Source organism: Pteropus vampyrus, unplaced genomic scaffold (genome assembly GCF_000151845.1).
Source record: "Pteropus vampyrus isolate Shadow unplaced genomic scaffold, Pvam_2.0 Scaffold292, whole genome shotgun sequence".
Taxonomy (NCBI): domain Eukaryota; kingdom Metazoa; phylum Chordata; class Mammalia; order Chiroptera; family Pteropodidae; genus Pteropus; species Pteropus vampyrus.
Genome location: NW_011889073.1, coordinates 712,461 through 724,568, shown reverse-complemented (window position 1 = coordinate 724,568; position 12,108 = coordinate 712,461). Strand labels below are relative to the sequence as shown.

At 43.4% G+C, this 12,108-nt stretch overlaps 1 protein-coding gene across 1 annotated transcript in view; it reads left to right on the top strand.

Annotated features, from left to right (window-relative positions):
* The window catches only part of SYTL3 (synaptotagmin like 3), an 83,892-nt gene that overhangs the window by 18,107 nt on the left and 53,677 nt on the right, over positions 1-12,108 (top strand). Inside the window, exon 5 of the mRNA XM_011376302.2 lies at positions 7,842-7,906. Coding sequence (XP_011374604.1) covers positions 7,842-7,906 — 65 coding nt within the window. The remainder of the gene's footprint in view (positions 1-7,841; positions 7,907-12,108) is intronic.

Here is a 12,108-nt window from a genome sequence, read left to right as displayed (position 1 = left end):
GAGAAATGATTATTTGATAGTGTTCGAAGCCTTGTTACCAAAAAGTGGAAATTTATGGGGTACTTTTTGAAAAGTTTATTTTTCGCCTCCTAAAGGGAATGCTTTCACAGTGTTTGAGAGCCATTGCTTTCGCTGAAGTCGAAATGTTCTGTGATCAGCACTTGATCAGTCATGTTAGCTCTTGCTTTTAAAACCTTTTTGAGATGAGTAAACTACCTGTATTATTAACTATTTTGTTTCTACTCGAAGTTGTCACCTCACTCAGTTCAGCTGAAATCTCTTGCCCTGCAAGGACAGGTGGTGGTACCAGGGGCCGTTTTCCTGAGGTGGCACTCTGCTTGGTAGGGAGGTGCCGCTTGGCGACCACTGTAGGCTGGAGCGTAGGCTAGTGTCAAGGGCACGGATTAAGTCGGTACCCAGAGTTAAAGGCGCTGGCAGATGTAGGGGTGCTGGACAGGCTTGTAGCGCCTTTTATATCTTGTTTTCATAAGACTCTCCACAATAGCACACACATGTCCATAGATCAGACCAAGTGGATTCCAATGACAAATAGAAATCATATGTGGGTTCAACGATTTTAGACGATTCAACTGCTGCACTGTTTTCTTAATGCAGATATTTAAGAATCAGCATTAAGAAGCTCTTCTTTTTGTTGAAAGAAGGTTGTCCACGGATTTCTGCCCAGCGTGAAAGCTGATCTGTCTGTTATTGCCTCTGAAATGCCTTCTAGCTTTATGATGCTCTGAGGAAATGGGATTCGTTTTTGTAATATCTTTCTCAGACTCAAACTGACACTTAGTGATTTTTTTTTAGTAATTAACAAAACTGATTCTTTAAAAGGAAAGAAATTAATCTGCTTAATTTGGCTATATACTTTGCTACCCATATGAACAGTACTTTTATAACTTACAGTAAAGAAGTCATCAGATAAGAAACCGGTTATTCCTTCTTCCTTTTAAAATTATTATTTTTTTAATTGTAAAATCGTAAGAGGCAGTGAAACTGCTACCTTAAACAGAGTCCTCAAAGGCTGGCCGAGTTTTTGCCAAGTCTGAAATGATTACTTTGCATTTCACTCGGAGTTCTCAGGCTCCACAATCTAGGGCTGGTAAATTTGTTACCTTTATGCCTGGATGGACATTAAGATGTGCATAACGGCCGACATAACATATAATCTTATGTGGTAAAGGCATCTGAGTTAATTTTGAGTTCTTTTTAGGAAACGAGTATTTAAAATTTGAATCTTATTATAAATGCTGACAGACCCTAAGAGCGAGTGCATTGCGAAAACTTCTTCCATGTAAAATCACAAAATGAAAATATTAATGTTGGTTTTCACAATATCATAGCTTTCAAACTGTACTTCAAACATTAAGCCAAGGTTCATAACAGCATTATTTACAATAATCACAGGTAGAAATAACCCAGTATCCATCAAGTTGAATGGATAAACAAAATATGGTATTTATACTTCACATGCATTGCAAAATATTATTCAGCCATAAAAAAGAGTGAAATTCTGACACATGCAAAAATGTGGGTGAACCTTGGGAACATCATGCTACGTGAAATAAGACAGACGTAGGAGGGAAAATATTGTGATTCCACTTGCGTGAGGTACCGAGAGTAGACAAATTCACAGAGATGGAACTGTTCCCTAAAGAATTTTATTTATTCAGCCAGTCATTTTGAAATATCTACATTATTTTTAATTATTACTTTTTATGTTTTAGAATATCTCCTTCAATAATTATTTTTGTCACCTACATAGTTTTATAATTATATTTATAACAATCATTATACCGATTCTATATTTTAACCAATTCAAGGGCTTATTGCTAATCGTTTGAGACCATGATTTCTCAATTTTCTAGTTCTTTTTTTTTTGATCCAGAGGTATCTTTCTCTAGAAGAGCATGTGGGTGGCATATGTTCTATGCCATCACACATCTGAGGATGCCTTCAGTGGCCTTCCCTCGTGAGTGACAACTTCACTGGGTTTTTAAATCTCGAGTCTCAACTTTTTCATTTCAAAATTTCATAAATGCATTTGTTCTTGTCTTTTTGAATTTAATATGACAGAGACATCTGAGGTTATTTTTATTTTTATTTCTTTATTGATCATCTGGTTTTTATGTACTAGAAATATGTTGGGTTTTTTTCCTGTATTCTTGTAATTAAAAACAGTTTCTAGTATGTGTCTGGGAATGAGTCTCTCCATATTGATTTTTATGAGATAAAGAAAATTCTTTTGAGCTGCCTAGCCCTTGGATTTGCTTCTTTAATTTTTTTTTAATTGTGGTAAAATATGCATGACATAAAGTTTACCATCTTAACCTTTTTAAGTGGACAGTTCGGTGGCGTGAAGTGTATTCACGCTGTTGTACAACAGTCACCATCATCCATCTCCAGAACTTTTTTGTCTTCCTAAACTGCAACTCTGTACCCATGAAACAACTCCCTTTTCCCCTCCCCCAGCCCCTGGCCACCACTGTCTTTATGAATTTTCACTACTCTAGGGACTCTATGTCAGAGGAATCACATGGTATTTGTCTTTTCGAGATGGCTTATCTCACTTATCATAAGTCCTTAAGGTCCATCCCTGTGGTCGTGTGGACGGATTTCCTTCCTCTTTAAAGCTGAATGATATTTCATTGTATGTATAGACCACATTTTGTTTATCCGTTAATCCGTTGACGGACACTTGGGTTGCTTCCGATTATGGGCTATTATGGATGATGGTGCTATAAACATGGGTGTCAAATATTTCTTGGACACTCTGCTTTCAGCCTTTCATGTGTCTGCCTAGAAGTAGAATTGTTAGGTTACATTCATGTTTTGAAGACCTACCATACTGTTTCATAGCAGCTGTGTCATTTTACATCCCCACCGATAGTACTCAAGGTTCCAGATTCTCTGCATTCTCAGCAACACTTGTTATTTTCTGTTTGGGTTTTTTTTTTTTTTTTTTTTTGGATAGTAGCCGCTAACGGATTTGCTTTGCTTCTTGGCTCAGTACCATTTTCTTTACTCAGGTCTGATTATCTGCATTATTCTTTTGTGCCTCTCACTCTGGCTTCTTTGGGAAAAACTTTTCAGACATAGGTTGGCCTCATTCTCTATCCTCCATCCGTATTATCTTCCCCTTCAACATTTAACGTCTTTTTCTTCTTTGTCATGTTCTTCGAAAGCACCTCTAACATCAGCCTCACCAATTTAACTTTCCAGACTCTCCGCTTTGCTCCTTCCATGTTGGTAAAACGGTTCGTTCTGCTTTTGGCTTATTAGTTTCCTAAATCTTCTTTTATTCCAGTCTGTTGTCTCTTTTATTCAGCCTGGTTTTTCCTTATGTCTTTCCGTTTCCTTTTCATAGAGGTGGGTCTTGAACGTTTTTGGAGACTAACTACTTTCTGGAACTTTCCTTGGTCCTCTCAGTGATGCGTGAGCAGAGGAAGCGCTTCTCTGGGCTTTGGGACTCCGTTTCTCCTGCCTGTGGCATCGTGTCACAGGCTCTCGCTGACTTTCCAGACTTCGGGTTGGGGTTGTGCCCACAGCGAGTAGGTGTTCCTTCTCCTTTGCCCTCCTCACGGCCCCTTTCGTGGTGGTGGACCCCTTTTTGGATCCACGGGCAATGCACAGCATCTACACTGATTTTCATTGTCGAGGACTTAACAAGTACAGCTTTGTCTGGCTGCAGAATTTTTCTTCCTTTTGTTGACTATCTGATACAACAAACTGGAAAGCACAAACCTGTGGCCAACAGGCTGTCAACAGCCCACAGACCTTGTCTAATATTTATCACTTAATGCCTAAAAATAGGGCCTGGGTTCTCCAGGTCTCCACGGTGCCCACTGCTCCCCACTCTCTCAGACCCAGCCCACTCTCCTCATTCAGTTTCTGCTGGGCGCCTGGATTCGCGAGCCCCCCCCCTGTGTGTTTAGAGGGCACGTGCATGCTGTCACCAGCGCTCCGAATTATCCGTGCAAATCGGTGCTCCCTGCAGACGTGGGGCTGTTCCTTCATTCACCCACCCACTCGTATTCACTGGCCCCTGCCATGCGCCTCCAACAGCGCAGAGCTGTGAACTCGGCACTGAAGAGGGCACAGCAGGGACCTGTCTTCTCTGTGAGGTCGAGCAAAGGCAAGCGTTCAGCGTTTTGCATGAAGCGGTGGCAGCAGCTTGATAAAATCGTTTTTGTTTTTTCGTTTTAATCTTCATCTCGATGCTATGACTTCTCTCCCAGTTACCTAGGATTTAATCACAACGATCAGTCTTTTTTCCTGTAAGAACGTTGAAATCAGATCAACCGAGCTAATGGAAAAAAAAAAAATGCAACTGTTTTGCTTTGTAACTGAAAATCGTCTTAGATGATTTGAAGGACAACACATGCCAACTGTATGCGTGCACAGGACGATCTCAGCTGGGAATCACCTCCCGGTTGGACAAGCTAGCTCAGAATAGTTAGGCTGATCTCAGTTTTACGATATTCGGCTTCTTCCTTTGGAGTGTTTGCAGGTTGTTTGACGAGCCACTAGGCCTCGCTTGAGGCTTCGTGCCATCAGGGCACTGGTTGGAAATGTGCTTCTTTCAGCATTCATGCGTTTACAGACCGATTTTCCTTGCACCTCTGTCTGTTGAATGGTGGAAAATACATTGAGTGACTCCAGGGACGTTATGCTGAGTTTTTCGGGAGCATAAAGCGTGGACAACTTAACCACCTGCACATTGGAGTACTCTGGATGCAAAATAAAAATGCATTCCAGGAGGCCTGTTGGCTCGCTGCTTGCTGATAGTAAGGAGGTCAAACTGTCAGGGTCGTCCATTCATTGTACTGTTGACCGTTCGTGTGCTAGAATTTGCAAAGTGCTTTTCAACAGCCATTTCTCATTTGCTAATGAAATGACAGCATCGGCAGAGTTCAAGCCTATGGAGATGGACTTTGGAGCCTCCAGAAGTTTGTCAAGAGCCTCCCTGTAGCTGTGCTTGGCAGCTCCCATTACAGTGACCCTCATGCAGAGTTCGAGGAAAGGTCAGATACCCAGAGAACTCAGATCTCCTGACTCTATATACACCTCCTGCTTTCTCCATCGCCCTGGCTTTTGTTTTTTTGAGATATATTTGCCGATTGATTGAAAATGTTTTAACGAAGCAAGTCGTGATTCTGTTTGAGAAATGTAAAAGCATTAACCTATTGCCGAGCTCAGAAAATGTTCCAAGAAGCTTTCATAGCCAGATTCTTGATTAGTTGTCTGGGAAGAAATAGGGAATGCTTCTTTTGGTTACGGTGAGTCGGGCTACCCCGTGTTGGCCCTAACGAGGACAGAGACACTGCAGGTGCCACCACTGCAAGGTCTGCTTACCTCTGTTTTAGACACTAAGAACAATGAATGGTCTTCCTTTTGAAACTTGGGATTTGTGACAACAGGGAGCCCTTGTGAAAGGTACCGAGAATAATTGCTTATGAAACGTCTGACTCTGCAAGAATTATTAATGGAGATCCAGCTCAGATCTAGTTCTCGAAGGAAACAGACTGAAAGGCGAAAAATGCTGGCCGTCATTTGGTTTAGAACTGTGGTGTTTTCCCCTTCCTTTCTTTAATCACAGATAAGTCCAAGAGACCTGTGGGTTTGTGACCAAATCGCTCCGTGACAAATAAGCTCCTGTTTGAACTTCACAAGTGACAGCTGGGAATCAGTAAGATGGTTAGAAGGTTACATTCGATGCCTAGCACTAGGTGACTAGCATTGTGATTTATCTGCTTCTCGTGTGGGTTCTGAAACCAGGGCTGGGGGAGGACTTGGTAGTAATTCGCTATGATAATTTACTCAGGTGTCTTCACCTTCCTCTCCCCCTTCCCCTGAACCGTTTTTCATTTTTCGTCATTGTGTGTCTGTGTGCGCGTTTACTTCTCATTCGTGGCCTGTGTCTGGCCAGCTTAGCTGACCACAGAGAGGGTCACGGTTAGATTTGTTGCTGCATCTTAGCTCTGATCTCTCTTCCAGTCTGAGGCCTCGCTCCATCTCCACACTTGTCTCGTATATGAATGCTTTTGGTCACAAGGATGAGGAGCTGGAGAGTGTGAGAGAGTAATTAACTGAGACGGGTCACCACCATCAAAAAAAAAAAAAAAAAAAAAAACAAACCCAGGAAGTAAAGTTGATTTATCAGACAAAGGCTCCTTGTTTCCACCGTTGATTTTGCTAACCCGTTCTCCTCATCTAACGGTTGGACCTTGTCCTGCCTGTAAGAACGAGATATCCTCAGAAATAGACACTTGGAAGGAGTGTGAATTCACCACCCCTTTAATCTCTCCAAATCTGCCCTGGTTTTTGTCCCTCTGCCTTATTTCAAGGGCCAGAGGGAAATGTAACTTCTGCCGAGTTGTCGAGTTCTTCTTAAAACGTTTCGTGTTGACTTAGTAGACTAGATAGTCGAGTTCCTGATGTTATGGCTGCAAACATTTCCCTGTCTCTCTAGAGACATATCACAGCTGAACACTTTATATATTTTTAGCTCTGAGTAGTAGTGACTGATTATCAAAATTTATAAATGCTCTATGTATGATTTCCTTCTAGTCACTAAGTATTGGAAAAAAATCATTTATGTACTAATCAGAGATTTTAATAGTTTCTAACCAGATGAAGGGAAGGAAGTTGGTTGCTGCCTCTGACAACCACTAGAACTGCATGGGAAAGACAGGCTATTTCTTTAAAAACAAAAACAGGTGGATTAGTGTATATTAGTGAATTTACTTACACTGACGGCATTGGTAAGCATTAACTTTAAAAACGCCATTGGAGCTCATACTTAGCCTAAAAGAGCCTGATGGGCAGCATCTTTCAGTAGATACCGTAACGGAATTTGCCATGAGGTGAAGTTTTAGATTTTTCTTAAACTTACATAACCAAGGAATTGTCAGGTTTTGTGGCAAATTATTTTAAGGGCGTGAAGAATTTATCTGTGTGTTTACCTTCTTACATCCTAAAAGGATATTAACAATCCTGCCTCTCCAAGGTTCTTCGAGGTTGCGGGGGGTTTCACCAGAAATTTGGAAACTGTCAAAACACACTTTAGGACTTCAGTTTCAAGCAGTGGTCATATGAAAGTGTCCCCCGAGCTGCTCTCTAGTCTATGTGACTAAAGGAAGGAGCTGCTCTCAGACCGGCTGGCTAAGAAGTTGTTTTCCCGGCTTCTCAAGTGGTCCACTAGGACCCCGGTCACCAAATCTCCACTGAGGCACGTTGATCCGATGTCCCAGACTTCACGTCCTCCCTGGAACCTTCTCTGTTGGCTCTTGGTAAATGTGGCTAACTCAAACTCACCTTAAACTAAGCTAAGGACGATCTTCCTCTTAGCAAACAGAAGGCATGGAGTTTTTTTTGTAGTTTATCCTTTATACCATTGCTTCCCACCGTAAATATGATGTTATTATCTTTTATTTTATTTTTTTAAGTTAAATGTATTGGGGGTAACATTGGCTAATAACATTATATGAATTTCAGGTGTGTGACTTAATAATACAAAATCTGTGTATTCAATTTTGTTTCTCGTATATTTATTCAGAAGGCATTAAATACTTATTATGTGTTGGGCACATGCACAGGTTAATATGACTATATTACGTGTACTTATTACATATAAGGTAAAATATGTCCAAGTAGAGATTCCTCACTTTGCCTCTTAACCTCTCTGGGAAATCGGTGAAGTTAGGGGTTGGGCCTGAAATTTGATTCTGACGTCCCTCGCCAGACTAATATACGTGATGCTATCCACCTGCCTCTAACCCAGCACTGCCGTATCCACATCTCTGGCTGAGGCAACCCTTCTGCTTGTTTTTCAGAAATGTGAAAATAAAAACCGGAGAATGGTTCTTTGAGGAACGAGCCAAGAAATTTCCAGCTGAAGGTAAATGTTCTTAAAATCTTCACTAAAGTAAAATGATATATTCTAGTTGTAAAATATTTGGTTTCAGACTTTTGGATATAAAAGGCTGTACGGGACGAGGTAGACAGGCCTCCGCCTCCCATCTTCCTGGGGCATTTGTTTCTACTTTCCTGCCTCTGCCCCTCGACCCCTGCCGTTCCCCACCTTTGCTCGTGACGCTGCCCTCTCTACCCCCATTTCTACCTGCCGAAATCCACCTGTCGACGTGACGTTTCCCTGACTTCCTGCTTCTGGCAGTGATGTCTCCCCCCTCTGAAACACCAGCAGCTCTGACGTGCCCATCTCTTCCAGAATTGTTGAAAGTACCTCACAGTATATCATTATTCGTGCACTTCTCTCTCGCTCTGCAAGCAGAAACTGTGCTTTGAAATCTCTCTGGCTCTCACAGCACCAAGCACAAAACCTTGTTCATGATACTCGATGAGATGGTTGCATGAACAGCAAGTGGATAGCCTTAGGATCACGCAGACGTTGGTGATGATGAAGTGAGCACGTCGTGGTTACATGAGTGGAAGTGCGTATTTGGTCCACGTACCATGAATGTCTCATAAAATATTTGCAAAGTCGGTATAACGGTGTAATCAGTTGCTGGGACACAAAACCACAGAGAGAGCTGATTGTATTGTGGTTACGGAAGTGTCGCGTCAGAGGACGTGAGCGGTACAGATAAGACAGTAACTTATCAGGTGCACACATGTGTCCTCAAAGTGAAGACGGGTGAGTCACGTCTGTCTACAGTGGTAACACAGGGGGCCCCTCCTCCGAGACGTGTGAGTGGCAGTGGGGACGGCACTTGAGGGAGCCTGGACTGACCTAGAGGGAACGGGGTAACTTGAAGTAGAAAAATAAGCTCTTTGGCATCAACCAAAAATGCGTTGGCCAACGGCAGAAGGGCCGGCTTGAGCGCTGGCTCTCAGCTTCCACAAAGGCACCGTTAGCCGAGGTTTGTTTGTGTTCGCTCGGTCTAAATTCTCCCCTGGATCCTATTCCTGACTCTTCTTACTCAAGAAAAAACTATGTTTGGTCCGAGTTTATAGGAATCTGGAGGGAACTATACCACTAGTAGGAATGCCTGAGCAACCAGAATGAGGCCAGTGTGTGTGACTTCGTCTAGACTGTGTTTCTCAGCCGTTTTTCATGACCGCCTTCTCCTCACCCCAAGGAGCCCTGTAAACACTTTCTTCCCTACATACCACCTGTCCAGAAAGTCCAGTGTCCCAGATACACTACATATCTGTTCATGTACTGAGGCCTTTCGGAGCGCATCACGAACCATTGACATAACAGCTACGGTTTCCAAGCACCAGGTTTTGCCGTAGACCCCATAGAGCAAAGGCAGCATGGGGTCTTTTTCTAAGTTTTGTTGCTTTGTTTTGTTTCTTTAAACTAGTTTTTTTTGCTGGGGCCCTGGGGTCTTCCTCAGGTGGTAGAGAGACTCTCATTTTTTTCACTCGGTTCTAGTTCGTGAGCAGTGAGGCTGTAGGGAATGTAATTTCTGTTATTTCTCAGTATCAGCTCTGTGAAGACGTGTCCTGGACTGTTTTTTGTTTTTGTTTTTGGTTTAATATATCTTTGGAAGTTTTAGTAGCATCGTTTCAGTGAGGTAAATTGATATGCAGACTGGAATACGTGTGTGTGCATGCTCGTGCACTCCTGGGTGTGCACGTGTGCTTCTGTGCGTGTGCTTCAGTGTGCACGGATGCGTGCTCACAAGCACATCATCTTCCTGCCATCTCGTCGAAGTGAGTCGGAGAAGGTCAGCTGGTGGCGAACTTGCGATAAGGAGTAGAGCAGGAAAGAGATGAGACGAGCTCCTGGGCTTCTTTTTCCTGTTCAGTGACTTTCTATAAGAATAAAAACATCAGCCTAATCGAAATCGTTCTTTTCATTTTCATTATTTCTTCCAAGGGGCAAAACCAACCAACCAACCAACCAACCAAACACCGAACCCTCCCTTCTCTATGGTGTTTCCTAGAAAGATGAGGCGTCTCGTTTTCTCAGTGTCTGACTTGAGTGGAGCGGGGCTCAGGAGGCGTGGGGAGATGAAGGGAAATGTCCTGCCTGGGTGACTAAGAGCACGGTGAGCTAGACCGCGGGGGCGTGGGGGTGGAGGGGACAGCCGGGAATGGCGGCGTCAAGGTCAGATGATGGAGGCTTACCTGGACAGGGGGGAGCTCTTATATCCCTGCTCCTCAGGGAGAACCTGTCACCGTGCTTGATGAGTGGGATTGTGTTCTTGTGTTCCTGTCCCGCACTGTGTCTGTTAGGAAAACAGACACCACGTGGTGATGTGAACAAAGAGGATTTAATTTAGGGAACTGGTTAAACAGGTGTTATTGGAGGACTAAAAAGGCAAAGAAAGAAACCCTGAGGAAACACAGAGGTGGCAGCTGCAGGGAGCAGCCACCGCCCAGGGCCACTGCTGAGTGCATGGTGACAGGCACAGGGGCCGGCAGGAAGGAGCAAAGCCCCCCTCCTCCTGACTCCGTTTCCCTCCAGCACCGCCCCGCCCCCAGCTGCCACTGCCGCTGGCTGCGTGTTCCAGAAGGATTCTGAACCTGCGTGTTACCTAGTGTTCTAGTTGTAACTGTGGATGTGGCTCTTGTCAGCCTTCCGCAGCCAGAGTGAAAGCTAGAAAAACAAGCGGTGGTTTAAGCCCGAAAAGGGTCGGAGACAGCTCAAACCTGAGCCTCTTTCTCCGCATTAGTTACTTGCTGCTGAATAAGAAAGTCTTCCAGAACTTAGCGGCTGAAAGCAATCAGCGTTGTTACTACTTAACATGGTTGTCGTCTTTGGCTGAAGGCGTGGCGGGCGCGGGAGGATCTGCTTTCTCAGGGGCTCACGCACACATCTGGCCCCTCAGTCTCCCTGCGGTCAGAGCGCCTTCTGAGGGGGCGGGGCTTCCACCGTGGGACCCAGCAGAGACAGAGGCAGAGCCTTGCAATACCTTAAAAAGATTTTTTTTTTATTATGGTAAAATATTAAATTTAAATGGTAAATATTAAATTGATCATTTTAATTGCCATTAGTTACTGTTAAATATGAACGGTAAAGGTTAACTTTACCATTTTAACCATTTTTAGCTCTGCGGTTCGATGGCATGAAGCACATTCACAGTGTTTGCAACCATCACCGCCATCCATCTCCAGAACTTTTTCGTCATCCCAAACTGAAAGTCCGTCCCCATGAAGTGATGACTCCCCATCCCCGTCCCCAGCCCCCCAAAGCCCCTAGTAACCTCTATGCTACTTTCTGTCTCTATCAATATCTTTCACGGCCTGGCTTCCGAAGGCACACTCTGTCGTTTCTGCTATAGCCTATGGTTATACCTGTGAGCTCGAGGCAGGGTGGGAGGGGACCGCACGAGGCTGTCACTATCAGGAGGCAAGAATCCTTGCCTGTGTTTTTGACTATATATAGGTTTCTATCTTGCTTTTAAAATTCAGCTTAGCATAAACATGTCCCTATGCTATTAAGACTTCTTCCACCATATACGGACCACTGCATAACATACCTCAGATGGATGCTACCATTTATTCAACCGGTTTCCTCCTGTCAGTGAGTGTATCGTATTCAAATTTTTCTATTACAGATAATCCTGTGAGAACATCCTGTACAGATATCTTGGCATCTCTGTTTGTTTCCTTCAGATAGATTCTTAGAAGAAGAACTGGCCGAATGCGTGCACATGTGAAGGCTTTAATATGCTTTGCCAAATTACCCTCTGGGAAGTGTGTATTCATTTACAGGGTGTGTGAGTGGGCCTCTTACCACGCTCTGGCCCCATTAAATCCCATCCCTTGGAACACAATTTCAAATTACATTTGTGACTTTATTCTGAACGAAAAAAAAAATTTTGTTTAAAAAATTGAGAAATGAAGAAAAAAGCATAACTAGTAATGTTAAAAATACAGCGACTTCACTCTGATTTCTCATGACTGCATCTCGTTCTATCATTGGAGTCTGTCGTCATCTGTTTAACCAAACTGCTGTCGTTGGGTAGGGATTTTCCAGTTTTGCTGTTACATTTCCAGGAGTTTACAATATTAAAACAATAAGTAACAGTGCAACGAACAACCCTGTGAGTAAGTCTTTGGCATGTCTCCGGATAGTTCTAGAAACAGAAGGACAGGGGGACAGGGTAGGAACATTGCCTCCAGAAA